The sequence below is a fragment of the Lygodium microphyllum genome, chromosome 13, assembly GCF_053477565.2.
Source record: "Lygodium microphyllum isolate KBCC chromosome 13, Lygodium_microphyllum_v1.1.10, whole genome shotgun sequence".
NCBI classification, from domain to species: domain Eukaryota; kingdom Viridiplantae; phylum Streptophyta; class Polypodiopsida; order Schizaeales; family Lygodiaceae; genus Lygodium; species Lygodium microphyllum.
Window position 1 is genome coordinate 93,958,551 of NC_141147.1, and position 12,957 is coordinate 93,971,507.

General features: G+C 40.4%; 1 protein-coding gene across 2 annotated transcripts in view; it reads left to right on the forward strand.

Annotated features, from left to right (window-relative positions):
- Positions 1–12,957, forward strand: part of LOC148026914 (FAM91 carboxy-terminus protein) — a 143,822-nt gene that overhangs the window by 26,622 nt on the left and 104,243 nt on the right. For both annotated transcript variants that reach the window (XM_087691437.1, XM_087691436.1), the window contains one exon: positions 3,052–3,199. In XM_087691437.1, the coding sequence (XP_087547563.1) occupies positions 3,072–3,199 (128 nt within the window). In that variant the 5' untranslated portion in view covers positions 3,052–3,071. The remainder of the gene's footprint in view (positions 1–3,051; positions 3,200–12,957) is intronic.

A 12,957-nucleotide genomic window follows, 5' to 3' on the forward strand; every position in this document is an offset into this window, starting at 1 on the left:
TACCTATTCTTCTTAGGTATATTCTGCCACTCGGATTTGAGTTGAGGCTAGGAGTTTCCTTGTGATTCCTGTGCTTGTTTTTGATTTGAAGTTTGATTTTGTTTACTCTTCCCTTGTTGCCCCTTTTGAGAATAAGCAACAAGAGTCCCCTTTGAGGGATTATTCAAATAAAACTTATCGAATAGCCATGCATAACGCAATAGCAGACACTCAAATTCATAGAATGTGGGTAAATTCAATAGAGAAACCACTTGCTACACAAAATTGAAGTATTTACGTGGTAGCTTGTTAAGAAGCAATGTGACCTGATCGTTAGAGAACTTAGGAGTCTCTGTAGTGGAGAATTCGGCAAGGAGACGTGATACTCAGCCAACTTGACTTTCAAGTTATCGTGGTCAGAGATTTTGGAGTTCTGAAGCTCATGATCAAGATTTATTTGACGGGTCCTATCCTGAGCCACATAGCGGTTAGTCAAGTGTGCCCATCACTCTGATGCTAAGCCAAAATGCTGAAGCTAAGAATGAAACTCAGGCAATAAGCCCTACATCAGTTCGACAATAGCGGAGGCATTCCTAGCCTTCCATGACCAGACGACCTTGTATGGAACAAGTGTGGGATCCGGTTGGGATTTCAACCCTTGCACAAGGTCCCATAGGTTCTGTGAGTCAAGGACATGTCTCATCAAGTTCGACCAAGTTGTAAAATTTGACCCATTAAAACAAGTCTTGTCATTGAATGGATGCTTGGCGTAAAATGAGGTAGAACTATGAGATGTTGAGAATGTGGGATAAGATGGATGTGGAGGATAAGATGGTGGTGGCAGTGGTGGTGAAGGTGTCTGATAAGGAGGGGAAAGAAGTGGGTAGGTAGAAATAGGTTGAGTGTCCGATGAGTGCCGATTGATATGGAGGCATTGGAACATGAATGTTTCCATAAGGTGCCAATGGAGGTGGAGACACTGGGACACATAAGCCCTCTCCAAATATCGCCTGGGACACAACATGATCATCAGAGGGTCCACTAGGTAATGCCATGGAGGCAAATTGTGGTACCACAACTGATCCACACTCGGGAGAGATTGGGGGAAATACCTAGGTTGCAATGATCTCGAAAGTGTGTGAGTAAAATGTGGAACACCACCCCGCTGAGGAAGAGATGAGGTCCTAACAGCTGTGTCTAAGTTTAAAGAACCCCCCGGTGTGGTGAATAAAAACACATGTGATCCTACATGAGATGCAACATGTGGTGCACATAACAGAGGTTGAAAGGATGTGACAACAAAATAAGTGGGTGGGATGGGAGGGAGATTAAATGGATTTGTGATAGGTGTAGATGTGGAAAATAATGTGGGTTCTTTTTGCCCATTAAATGTATTAAATTGAAATGATGATGATGAAGATGCATCTACTTTATTTAACCTTTGAAAACAAAATTGTTTGAAGGAAAAAATAGGGGAAGGAGTACTCACAGTTTCTTGTTTCAATTGCTTACCTAGTCTCTAGTTCATAAAGAAATATCAGTCTTCCTCATTACTCATAGACTAAAAATTGTTTTACATATGTCATTCATCATGAAAATTATCCATACCAATACGAGAAAGGGAATCATCATTAACAGAATATGAAATGATAGACATATCTAGCATCAAAGAGAATAAGTATGAAGACAATGGAGTGTACTCTATGCTGGTTTCCACTCACGGATAGCCAGTCCCAAGTGGAGATTTCGCTCTTCCTGCATGGCCAGTAGATCGGTGCATTGAATCTAAAGGGTGAAATTTGGACTTACTTTCTATCTATTGCTGGGCTCTATGTATCAAATTGAGATCATACTTAGCTGCAGTGATCTCTAAGGTTATGGAACTCCATGGTAGTCCAATGTTTGTCCGGCCATGTTGAGAGCTTGTGAAGCAAGCTGTGAGGCCCACTCCGACTCGTTCCTCGATGGATTTAGCTCGGATGTAAAAAGTGGTGCAGAAGTAGTGTTCAAAGTCATCTGCCCTCTGTTGCTCCTACTTCTTGTGTAGAGCTTTCAGATCAAGGCCTAGGTTTCTCTCAGAGAACTCGGCTTTGATACCATGTGAAGAAAATACCCTACCATAGAAACACAAATAACACTGTACGACAAAGCATAGATTGATAGAAGAACACAGTTAGGGTTAGGGTAACTCAGAGACAATGAACAAAGAGAATGAATGAAATGATATGACTATTGAATATACAATGCTCAAGTAGCAAACACACTATGCAGTGAATGAATATTGTACCTTGAACTCTTGTATCTCAAGGATTAGGGCAGGGGTAATGAGCTAGAGAGTGTGTCGTACTCCGAACGGATCTAGAATTGCAGCAAGGCAACCTTTGGATGTTGAACACCAGCAAGTGTAGCCAAGGAAGGTTGGATCAGATGCAGACGACAGTGCAGGAGAGAGATTGAAAAAATGGGTTGTTTACACTCACTCAATTTAAAAGCTGTAATGATTTTGAGTTTTCAAATTCAGTCGGCGTTAATGTTGGATTTAGTTAAGGAACAAAGGTGACAATGCAGGTTGGTGTTTTGAGAGTCTATAAATTTTTTTTTAGGCATAGCCAAACCTAGGATTAATGTTAAGGGTATCGAGCATTTTCTTCCTACTGTTCTTCTTAAAGGCTTTGTGGGAAGTGAATTATCTTGAGGAGTGCTTCACATTTCACTGGCTTTCATTGTGACTTTAGCATCATAATTTGGTTGGCACTTAAAGAGTGAACATACTATCTTGGTCTTTTGTTTTACTTCTGCACTCGTGCAAAGTATGAGGTGCTGCAAGTGTGCTTATAAAGTCTTTAAGGCGTAAGTTGGGATATTGGCTATACATGAGGTCTATTTATTGTACAGAGCATTTTTCCCAGTTGTGATCTGTACTTGCAGAGGAATAAGAATTTTGATGGTCGATAAATGGCAATATATGTTCTTTCTTCAGTTTTTTGTTCTTCTTTTTGAGGGAGTTCTTTGTTGCATGTGCAGGTGAGTTTACTTTTTCTAACTTTTGAGGGGGTTCTCTGAACATGTCAGGTCAATTAAGAAGAGAGAAAATGCAACGTGTTACAACCAGTGTAGAAGAACAGATGATAGTCAAAGCCATTCAAGAGGAAACCACTTGGGAAAACCTTCCCAAACGGCTGAAGGTTTTTATAACCTCAAGAGAAGATTGGCACAGGAAGTAAGTAGCATTGTAACCCTCTGATAATATCTACTTATCTTAGTTAAAAGGCATCTATTATAAGCATATTTGAGCAATGTTTTGGAATAGATCACAATATATTTGTGATCTATTTCTTTTAGATCGAGTATTATGTTCAGCATAGATTGTAAAGTTAGTTATTGTTTCTATGTTATAAAAACAGATCTGACATTGCTCCCTTGTGTAGCAATGATCTTGAATAATTCTCAAATACAATGGCCATGTGAACATCCTTTCACAGGGCACCAGGATTCAGGGTTGAAGTTTGAGTCGTCTATACAAATCTTCTCCTCTCTTTACATTTTTTAATGTTGATACATCCTTTGAGTTACATTGCTAATGTGTACATAAGATAAGCAGGCACAAGCAGTCATAGTCTACATGCTTTGCTAGGGAGTTTATGCATCAATAATACTAGTTACCGATGATTTGGCCGTCTTGAAGTACATTTGAGTCATTTTATTTATATCCTTAGAAATTTAGAGCTTTATGTCGTGCGCATATATTTTTAAAATAAAATTTATAGCATGCAATTGTCCTTGGTGTTTCTAATCATGCATATATTATGGGTTTTGTGGGAGTGCCTCTAGCGGGTAGTGTTTATTAAGTATTAGGCACAAACCTTAGTCTATGAGGACTATGGAGAGTTCCAATCTTGTTCCAAATGTAGGGAGGAGAGAGGTTGTGGAAAGCATGGGCAGAGGTGCAAAGTAAGGGAGAGGTGGTTTAGGCCAAGCCTTTTGGACTAGTTGAGCTCCAATGGCAAAGGGGAGGAGGATTGCGTGCATTGTTTGAAGCTTGAGTTAACTATTGCTTTTCCTTGCTTTTTTGCCTCTTGTGTCTCTCCTACTAGGGCCCCGCCCATCTTGCAGTTCATATTTTATTATAGGGATGGTTATAGAGGCAATTCATAGATTGTAACGTGGAAAGGCACAAGATCATGATTCTTAGTTGGGGAACATTTTATACATGCATGTCTTACTTCTTTGTTGAGACACATTTTTAATCGAGCCATGTGGGAGGGCTTTTCAGTGAATTGGATGGAGCATACCATTGTACTACTCTTTAAGAGTGGGGATCCTATGGTACCGGATTACTATAGGATGACTATGATTGGCCACTACTTGGCCAAGATATATGGCTGCATTTTAGAGCATGAGCTTAGTATACATGGGTAGAGAAAAATGGGTATAGAGCAAGGGGGCAGAGAGGCTGTAGGAGAAGGTTCACTACCTTCAATCATATACTGACCCTCAGAGGTATTAATAATTATAGAGGAGGGCAGGGCACATGGAAAGAGGATTTACACTCTAGAGGATCTAGGGTGGGGGATTTATGCCTTGAATGAGTTAGTGACAAGGAGGGTGTGTGCTCTAGGGGGGACTTCTAATATGATGGATGCTACCATTGGGTTGAAGCAAGGGTGGCCTCTTTCATCTACTCTCTTTGGTGTTTATGTTGATGAGCTCTTAGACTATGTGGATAGATTAGGGGGACTACGTGCGAGCTTGGATGGCATATGGATACCTATCTTGTTGTATGCCGATGATATGTAGATGATAAGGTACTAATCGCGGACTCTCCAAAGGGTTTGTAGAGACACATGGATGCATTGCAAGTGTTTCGCATGGATAGAGGTTTGGCGGTGAACCTTGAGAAGAATAATGTGATTGTGTTTGATACTACACAAGCTTGGGTAACTTGAGTGGCACATTAATTTGCCCTTGAAGGGGATGTGGTTGAGCACACTAGATCCTATGTATATTTGGGGGTTGCATTTATAGGACTTGTATTTTCATTGTGAGATGCAATAGCGGCTACGTTGGATAGGGGTTATGCAACACGTGGAGCACTTGAGGAAAACTGTGCATATGCTCAATTCGAGGAACCTCGGACTAAACTATGGTTGTTTGATACATTGGTTACCCCAGTCTTGCTATATGGATTCCCACTGTGGGGCCCAGGTCTTTGCAAAAAGTCCTAGAAGAGTATTGAAAGGCCACTTGTGATAATGATTGCTTGTATGATATGGAGCAAACCATCAGTACCGCATGAGATTATTAGAGCAGAAATTGGAGCACGCCTTGTGGTTATGGAGGCATTATTTTAGTGTGTAACTTGCTTACAGAGAATATGCAAGTTCCCTACATATAGATATGTGTGATTGCCATGGACTTTCTCTAGACAGTTAGCGGAGAGTGGGGATACATATTGTTGGTATGGAGAGATGTAGTTAGTACTTGGACGTCCATCTCTCCCATGGGATACGTAGTGCTATTGGATAGATACGAATATCATCACCCCTCATCATGATTGAGAGTAGATGGTACACACACATGAGGATGCATGCATTTGCCAGTTATGTAACTGGGAGTTTGAGTCCAAGGAGCATTTTATTTACATATGTATTGTATTTTACGAGATCAAAGGGAGATTTCATTGCCTTTAAGAGATTAACCAAAGAGAAGAAAAGGGACTCCAGTTTGGCTGTCCAAGAGCCATCAACCGGAAAATCTATTGATGGTGATGCTTCAGCCAACTTTGTGGAGGAGGATTATGCATTTCTAACTTGAAGTTATGATTCTTCAGTTGCTGATTCAACATTTAATGCTGCTGAAATGCAGCAAACATGGTATTTTGATAGTGGAATTTCAAAGCACATCACTTCTAGGAAGTGTTTATTTTTCTCTTTGCACTCAGCCCTTGTTGGGAAGCGTGTTACATGTGTGAATAGCAACAATTATGATGTTTGTGGCATTGGGACAATCACTATTATCTTTATAGATGGTTTTGGCTTCATGCTTCTAGATGTCTTGTTTGTGCCTGGCATTACAAAGAACTTGTTGTGTATCTATGTTTTTAACAAGCATGATTTTTAGGTTATCTTTAAGGATGACAAATGCATTGTTGGAGACAGGGAGATGGATTATGCACTCAGGCTATCTGGGACCCTATATAAGAGTTTGTTTTTGTTGGATACCTATGATGCATAGTCTCATGATGCTTTGGCAATTACTACTCTATCGCAAGCTATGCAAAATGCAGAGCTATGGCATGCCCACTATGGACATATGAGATTTGGGAGTTTGATGACCCTTTAAAGGTGTCATATGGTAGATGCATTGCCCCCAATGGAGACTCCACCTCCTCATGCATGTGAGGGATGTATTTTGGGTAAGATGCACAGATTTGCCTTCAAAAGGGTGGTGCAGTGCATGCTGATCGAAAATCGCAGCTTATTCACTCTGATTTTTGTGGTCCCATGAAGACATGTGCACTTGGAGGTCATATTTACTTTGTTACATTTATTGATGACTACTCTCAGTATACATGAGTGTAAAATCTGATATGTTTATGCATTTTAAACATCGTGTTGCAAAGCTTGAGGCTGAAACTAGCTTGATAGTGCAGACACTTCGTGCGGATAGAGGGGGGAATACATGTCTAATGCTTTTGAGACATATTTGCTTGATCATGGCATTATGTGTCAAGCCACTGTTAGAACGACTCCTTGGGAGAATGGTGCTATTGAAAGGAAGAATCTTACTCTTATGGAGATGACTTGTATGCTCAAAAGCACGGGGCTGCCTCATAAATTTTTGTTAGAAGGCCTTTAGTGTACAAATCATGTGTTGAATCGTGCACCCACCAAGGCACTAAAGATGATTATTCCGTTTCGGGTGTTTGGTTGCATAGCCTATGCACATGTTCCAAAAGAGCTTTGTGGGAAGCTTGATGACAAGGTTGTAAAATGCATATTTATTGGCTACAGTTCTGTAAGCAAGGGCTATTGCTTGAATGACCCACACACAAAGAAAGTTTTTGTTAGTAGGGATGTCATATTTGCTGAAAATGCTGCATTTTCACATGATCAGTTTTAAATGCCAGCCACCCATGACATTGGTGATGCCTTTGAGGGTCTCTTGCCACTTTCTTTGGAGTCTGCGCTTGCTGTAAATGGCCGAACATACATAATACAACAAGTTGTTGCTGCACCATATGCTCTTGAATATCAAGGTATTGATGATGGTTTGCCACATGCAGTATAGCATGAAAGAGTTGCTGTAAATGCAGCAAAAACAGTCCTGAGATGGTTGTTACAAACTCTCTAGGAGAGTAAAATGGATGCTCCTTTAGCTCAACACACTAGAAGGGTTGCTAGACATGCAACATGTGATGTAGGGGGGAGCCCATTTGGCTGATTTTTTGGAAGTAGATGATTGTGATGAGCATGTATTTATGAGCTCACTATTGAATGATGATGAACCTACTTCCTTGAACGAAGCTCAACAAGATGTACATTGGATGCAGGCCATGTGGGATGAGTTAGACTCTATTGCCACTAACTCTATATGGGATATTGTGGATTTACCACTTGGCAAGAAGGCCATTGGCACAAAATGGGTTTTTACACTCAAACACAAGGCTGATGGTACCATTGACAAGTACAAAGCACGGTTGGTAGCAAAAGGCTATGCATAGAAGAAGGGCATAGATTGTGAAGAGACTTTTGCTCCTATATCTTGTATGAGTATGGTGAGATGTGTAATTTTTGTAGATGACATGCTGCTCACTGGACCTTTAGAAGCAAAAATTGTAGCTTTCACAGCTGAATTAAAACATGCATTTGCTATGCTAGATATGGCGTGTCTACACTATTATTTGGGGATTCAGTTTACCCAAAATCAGCATAGTATCATCATGTCACAGTCACAGTATGTGGATAAGCTATTACATAGGTTTAATATGCAAGATTGCAAATCTATGTGTACTCCTATGTAGCCAGGCTTAAAGTTGTTTATGCATGATGGTGAAGAGATGTTTGATGTTGCAATTTACAGCCAAGTTGTTGGTTGTCTTATTTATTTTTGAAACACATGCCTTGACATTCAGTATGCAATATCTCAGGTGAGCAGGTATATGCATAGCCCATGGACTAAACATTGGCAAGCTGTTAAGCGGATCTTCAAATACTTGTAAGGTACTTAGTCACATGCATTATTGTTTCCCAGGGGGAGAGACTTGTAATTACAGGCTTATAGTGATACAGACACTAGGCAGTCTACTGGTGGACATTGTTTCTTTTTGGGCCGTCCATGCATTTCATGGCTAAGTAAGAAACAACCTACAGTGGCTATCTCATCTTGTGAAGTTGAGTACAAGGCATCCTCCACGGTAACAGTGGAATGTGTATGGTTGCGCAAATTATTAGCTGATTTACATTTACCATTGGAGGGTCTTACAACAATTCTTTCTAACAGTTAGAGTGCTATTGCAGTGGCACGAAATCGTGTGTTTCATGCTCTCACAAAACATATTGAGGTGCATTATCATTATGTTAGAGAGAGATGCTATGCAGGAGAGATCAGCTTGATGTATGTTCCTACACAGGGAAATACTGTAGACACTTTCACGAAGGCACTACCTTGTGAGAAGTTTGAGACTTTTTGCAAGTCCTTAACTTGCTACCCTTTGGTGATTGATCATTACTATACTTTACCAAATTGGCACTGCAGGGGGGTGTTAGAATTTTCCAATTCTATGGGTAGTGCTGTTGAAGCTCAGCTGGGAATGAGTTGTCGTTCGAGGAGTGAGAGTGACCAAGAGTCAGAGAGAGAGTGGAAGTATGATTACATTTGAGTGTACCAACAATGTGTTGGTACACAAAAAATAAAATGTATTTATACTTAGGGCACGTAAGGGTGCATCCACATGTACAATTGAATAATGTGCGTGTACTATACAGGAGGTGAAAATGGACCTTTATCCCAACAACCTCCCACTTAAAGGTCTGAAGTGAACCTCTAACCAACTCCCACTAGTTGTATGCAATGCTCATGTTGAGACTTTTAGCGAGAACATCTGTAGGATTGTCCTGTGTTTTGATCTTGGTCAATGTGATTAGACCATCTTCTAGAATCTGTTTGATAAAGTGATATCACACATCTATATGCTTTGTGCGTGAATGATATATGGCATTCTTAGCCAGATACACAGCACTCTGGCTATCACATCCCAAAACCGCAATACCCATAGACATGCCAAAATCCTTTGCAAGTCTACTCAACCATATATCTTTCTTGGAAGCTTCAGTAGCTGATATGTATTCAGCTTCAGTAGTACTCAGTGCGACGGTATTTTGCAACCTGGAACACCAAGAAACGGCCCCACCAGCAACTGTAAAGACATACGCACCGGTGGACCTATGAGTGTCCAAGTCACCTGCCATGTCTGTATCACAATAACCCTTCAAACTAAGTGCACCTTGCCGATAGCAAATACACTTTCTTTGTGTACCCTTTAGGTATCGAAGAATACACTTGACAACCTCCCAATGTGTTTTGCTAGGATTTGACATAAACCTGCTAACAATTCCCATTGCATGAGCAATGTCTGGACGAGTAGCAACCATAGCATACATAAGAGAGCCACAAGGTGACGCATAAGGGACTCCCTTCATAGCATTTGCTTCCACGTCATCTTTTGGGCTGTTGGCTTTACTAAGCTTAAGATAACGAGATAGAGGTATCCCAAAAGGCTTAGCTTTAGCTATGTTAAATCTGTCTAGTACCTTTTCAATGTACTTTTCTTGAGATAAAAACAACAATTTCTGCATTCTATCTCTATGAATCCTCATGCCCAAAATATGCTATGCATTCCCCAAATCTTTCATGGAAAAAGCTGATTTCAGCTGATTTTTGAGAGCATCCAAGCTAGTCTTTCTTTTCCCACCTAGCAACATATCATCCACATACAAAATAAGTATGATGGGGCTGCCATTTGTATCCCTTTTCATGTGCAAACAATGATCTGCATGGTTGCATGTACATTGTAAACCCATGAGATAGCATAAAAGTGTCAAACTTTTTGTACCACTGTCGTGGTGCTTGCTTCAACCCATACAGGCTGCGTGTTCGTTTATACACCATCTGCTCTTTTCCAGGAACTACAAAGCCCTTGGACTGTTTCATGTAGATTTCCTCATCAAGGTCACCATGCAGGAAAGCTGTTTCATGTAGATTTCCTCATCAATGTCACCACTACAAAGCCCTCGGACCGTTTCATGTAGATTTTCTCATCAATGTCACCATGCAGGAAAGCTGTTTTCACATCCATTTGATACAGCTCTAAGTCCAATACAACAGTGAGAGCAAAAAGCACATGTAGTGTGGTCATCTTCACAATCGGTGAGAAGACCTCTTGGAAGTCAATCCCTTCCTTTTGTGCATACCCTTTAGCAACCAGTCTTGCCTTGTACTTGGGTTTCCCATCATGTCTTTACTTTGTAAAACCATTTGTTTGGAAGAGGCTTCCTTCCTTTGGGCAACGACACAAGATCCCAAGTATCATTAGCATGCAAAGATTTAATCTCTTCTTGTATAGCTAGCTTCCACTTCTGCTGAATTGGCATGACTTGGCCTCTTTGTATGTAAGTGGCTCACCCTCATCTGTAAGCATCACATAATGCAAGGAGGGGTCAAACCTGTGTGGTTGCCTTCTTACGCATGTAGACTTGCGTACCCAATGATCTACATTTTTAGGAATTGGGTCTACATCTGGAGGTATGTCATTTTTAGCATTTATTGGCTGCTGTAAGCCATTTTCAACATGCTGTTCATGCTATACAACACCTTCATTTTCATTACCAGCACCTGCATTTCATAATTAACAAGTCTATCTTGCTGTCCATGACCTCCTTGTGCTTCTATTTGCTGTCCATCATCATCTGGCTAAAAAATAACTGGCTAAGCATCAGTTTCAGCCTATGGTACAACGCCATGAGGCTCATCATCTGAAGTAATAGGTGGCTGCAAATTCTGAAATTTGACATTTTTCATATCTTTATTAGAGGCTAAAGTACCTTTCAGCAATTTTGCCTCATTAAACACAACATTACGATTGCGAATAATTTTCTTGGAATGAGGTAACCACACTTTGTAGCCAAAATCACCTTCATCACCATAGCCCATGAAAATGCCTTTGGTGGATTTTGGGTCAAGTTTGTTTCTCAGCTCATCTTGAACATGCACAAAAGCATCACAACTAAATATGCGTAAATGATCATATGAGGCCGATTTGCCAGACCAAACCTTCTCAGGGATGCCATTATTTAAGGACCTGTTTGGAGAGCGGTTGCAAATGTGAACCGTGGTTTTGAGTGCCTCTCCCCAAAATTCATGAGGGAGATTAGCAGTGGATAGCATGCACCGCACTCTTTCATATAAAGTCCTATTATATCTTTCATCCACCCCATTTGAAGAAGGGTTGTAAGGATCTGTAAGCTCCCTCTTAATTCCATGCAAGTCAGAAAAGGACTTGAATTTAGTAGATGTGAACTCACCCCCATTATCTCAAGCATTTCAGCTTTCTACTTGTCTGAGTGGTCACAAATGCATGAAAAGTTTTCAAAACAGCAAACACTTCACTTTTCTTTTTCAACAGGTATACCCAAATCTTTTTGAAACGATCATCAATAAAGAAGACAAAATATGCAGCACCACCCAACGATTTCACAGGCATACAACATACATCAGAATGCACTAAGTCCAAGACATTGGACTTACGAGAGACACCAGAGTAAAATCAATTTTTAATTTGCTTTCCAAATTGACACTCATTCAAAAGTCAAGTTTAGAGCCTTTTTCATCGACCCTCTTCAAAGAGGTAAGGACATCAAGTCCTTTTTGGCTCATATGGCCTAATCTCTTATGCCATAACTCCAAATGACAACCAATTTCAGCAACTGCAAGAAACTTGCCATTCAAAGCTTTACAGTGCAAGCAATACAAAGTGTCCTTCTTGGTTCCTTTTGCAATCGGCATGGAACCCTTTTTCACTTTCCAGAAACCACTACCGAATAGTGGTGTAACCATGCAAGTTAAGCTAACCAACAGATAGTAAACTCTTTTTAATGCAAAACACATATCTGACATCTTTCAACACAAGCTCTTACTCATTATCTAGAGACAAGTGTACAGTGCCAATCCCATCAATTTTGCAAGCACGGTTATTTCCAAGATATACCTTTCCATAACTGCCTGCGCTGAACATAGCAAAACACTTCAAGCAAGGAGTTACATGGAAAGAGGCACCAGAGTCTACAATCCAAGTTTGAGTGATGCCATCATCAATTGTCAAAAGTGCATCAATAACATCAGCCTTGGTAATCTGCATATCCTGTATGTGACATACAAGGGCATCATAATCAACTGCACAAAATATATTAGCCTTTGTATTCGAAAGCTCCTCTATGACTACACTGGAGGCCACATTGGCCTTTTCCTTGCCTTTGGCTGCCTCAGATACATTTGTCTTATCCTCCTTTTTCCTTTTGTCTCCTGCATTCTTCTTGTAATATCTGCAATCAGGCTTCTTGTGGCTCTTTCGACCCACAATGATAGCAAGTAATGTCACTCTTTTTCTTTTCTTTGCTTTTGCTTCTATTTCTGTGTCCTATATTTGCATTTTTCTTTTAAGCCTTGCCTCTTACATTATAAGCTGAGTTGCTGCCTTCTCCACTAAACATACATCTAATTTCTTCATTCAAGTTTGAACCCCTCACCCCATCATATGAGAGATTGGGGTTATTGCTAAGAGAAACCACCAAGGACTCCCAAGAATCAGGCACTGTCATGATAAAAAAGATTGCCCTCAACTTATCATCAAAATCTAAATTTGCATCCTTGAGCTTATTTAAAATGCTTGTAAATGCACTCAAATGCTTAGCTGTTGCAGGC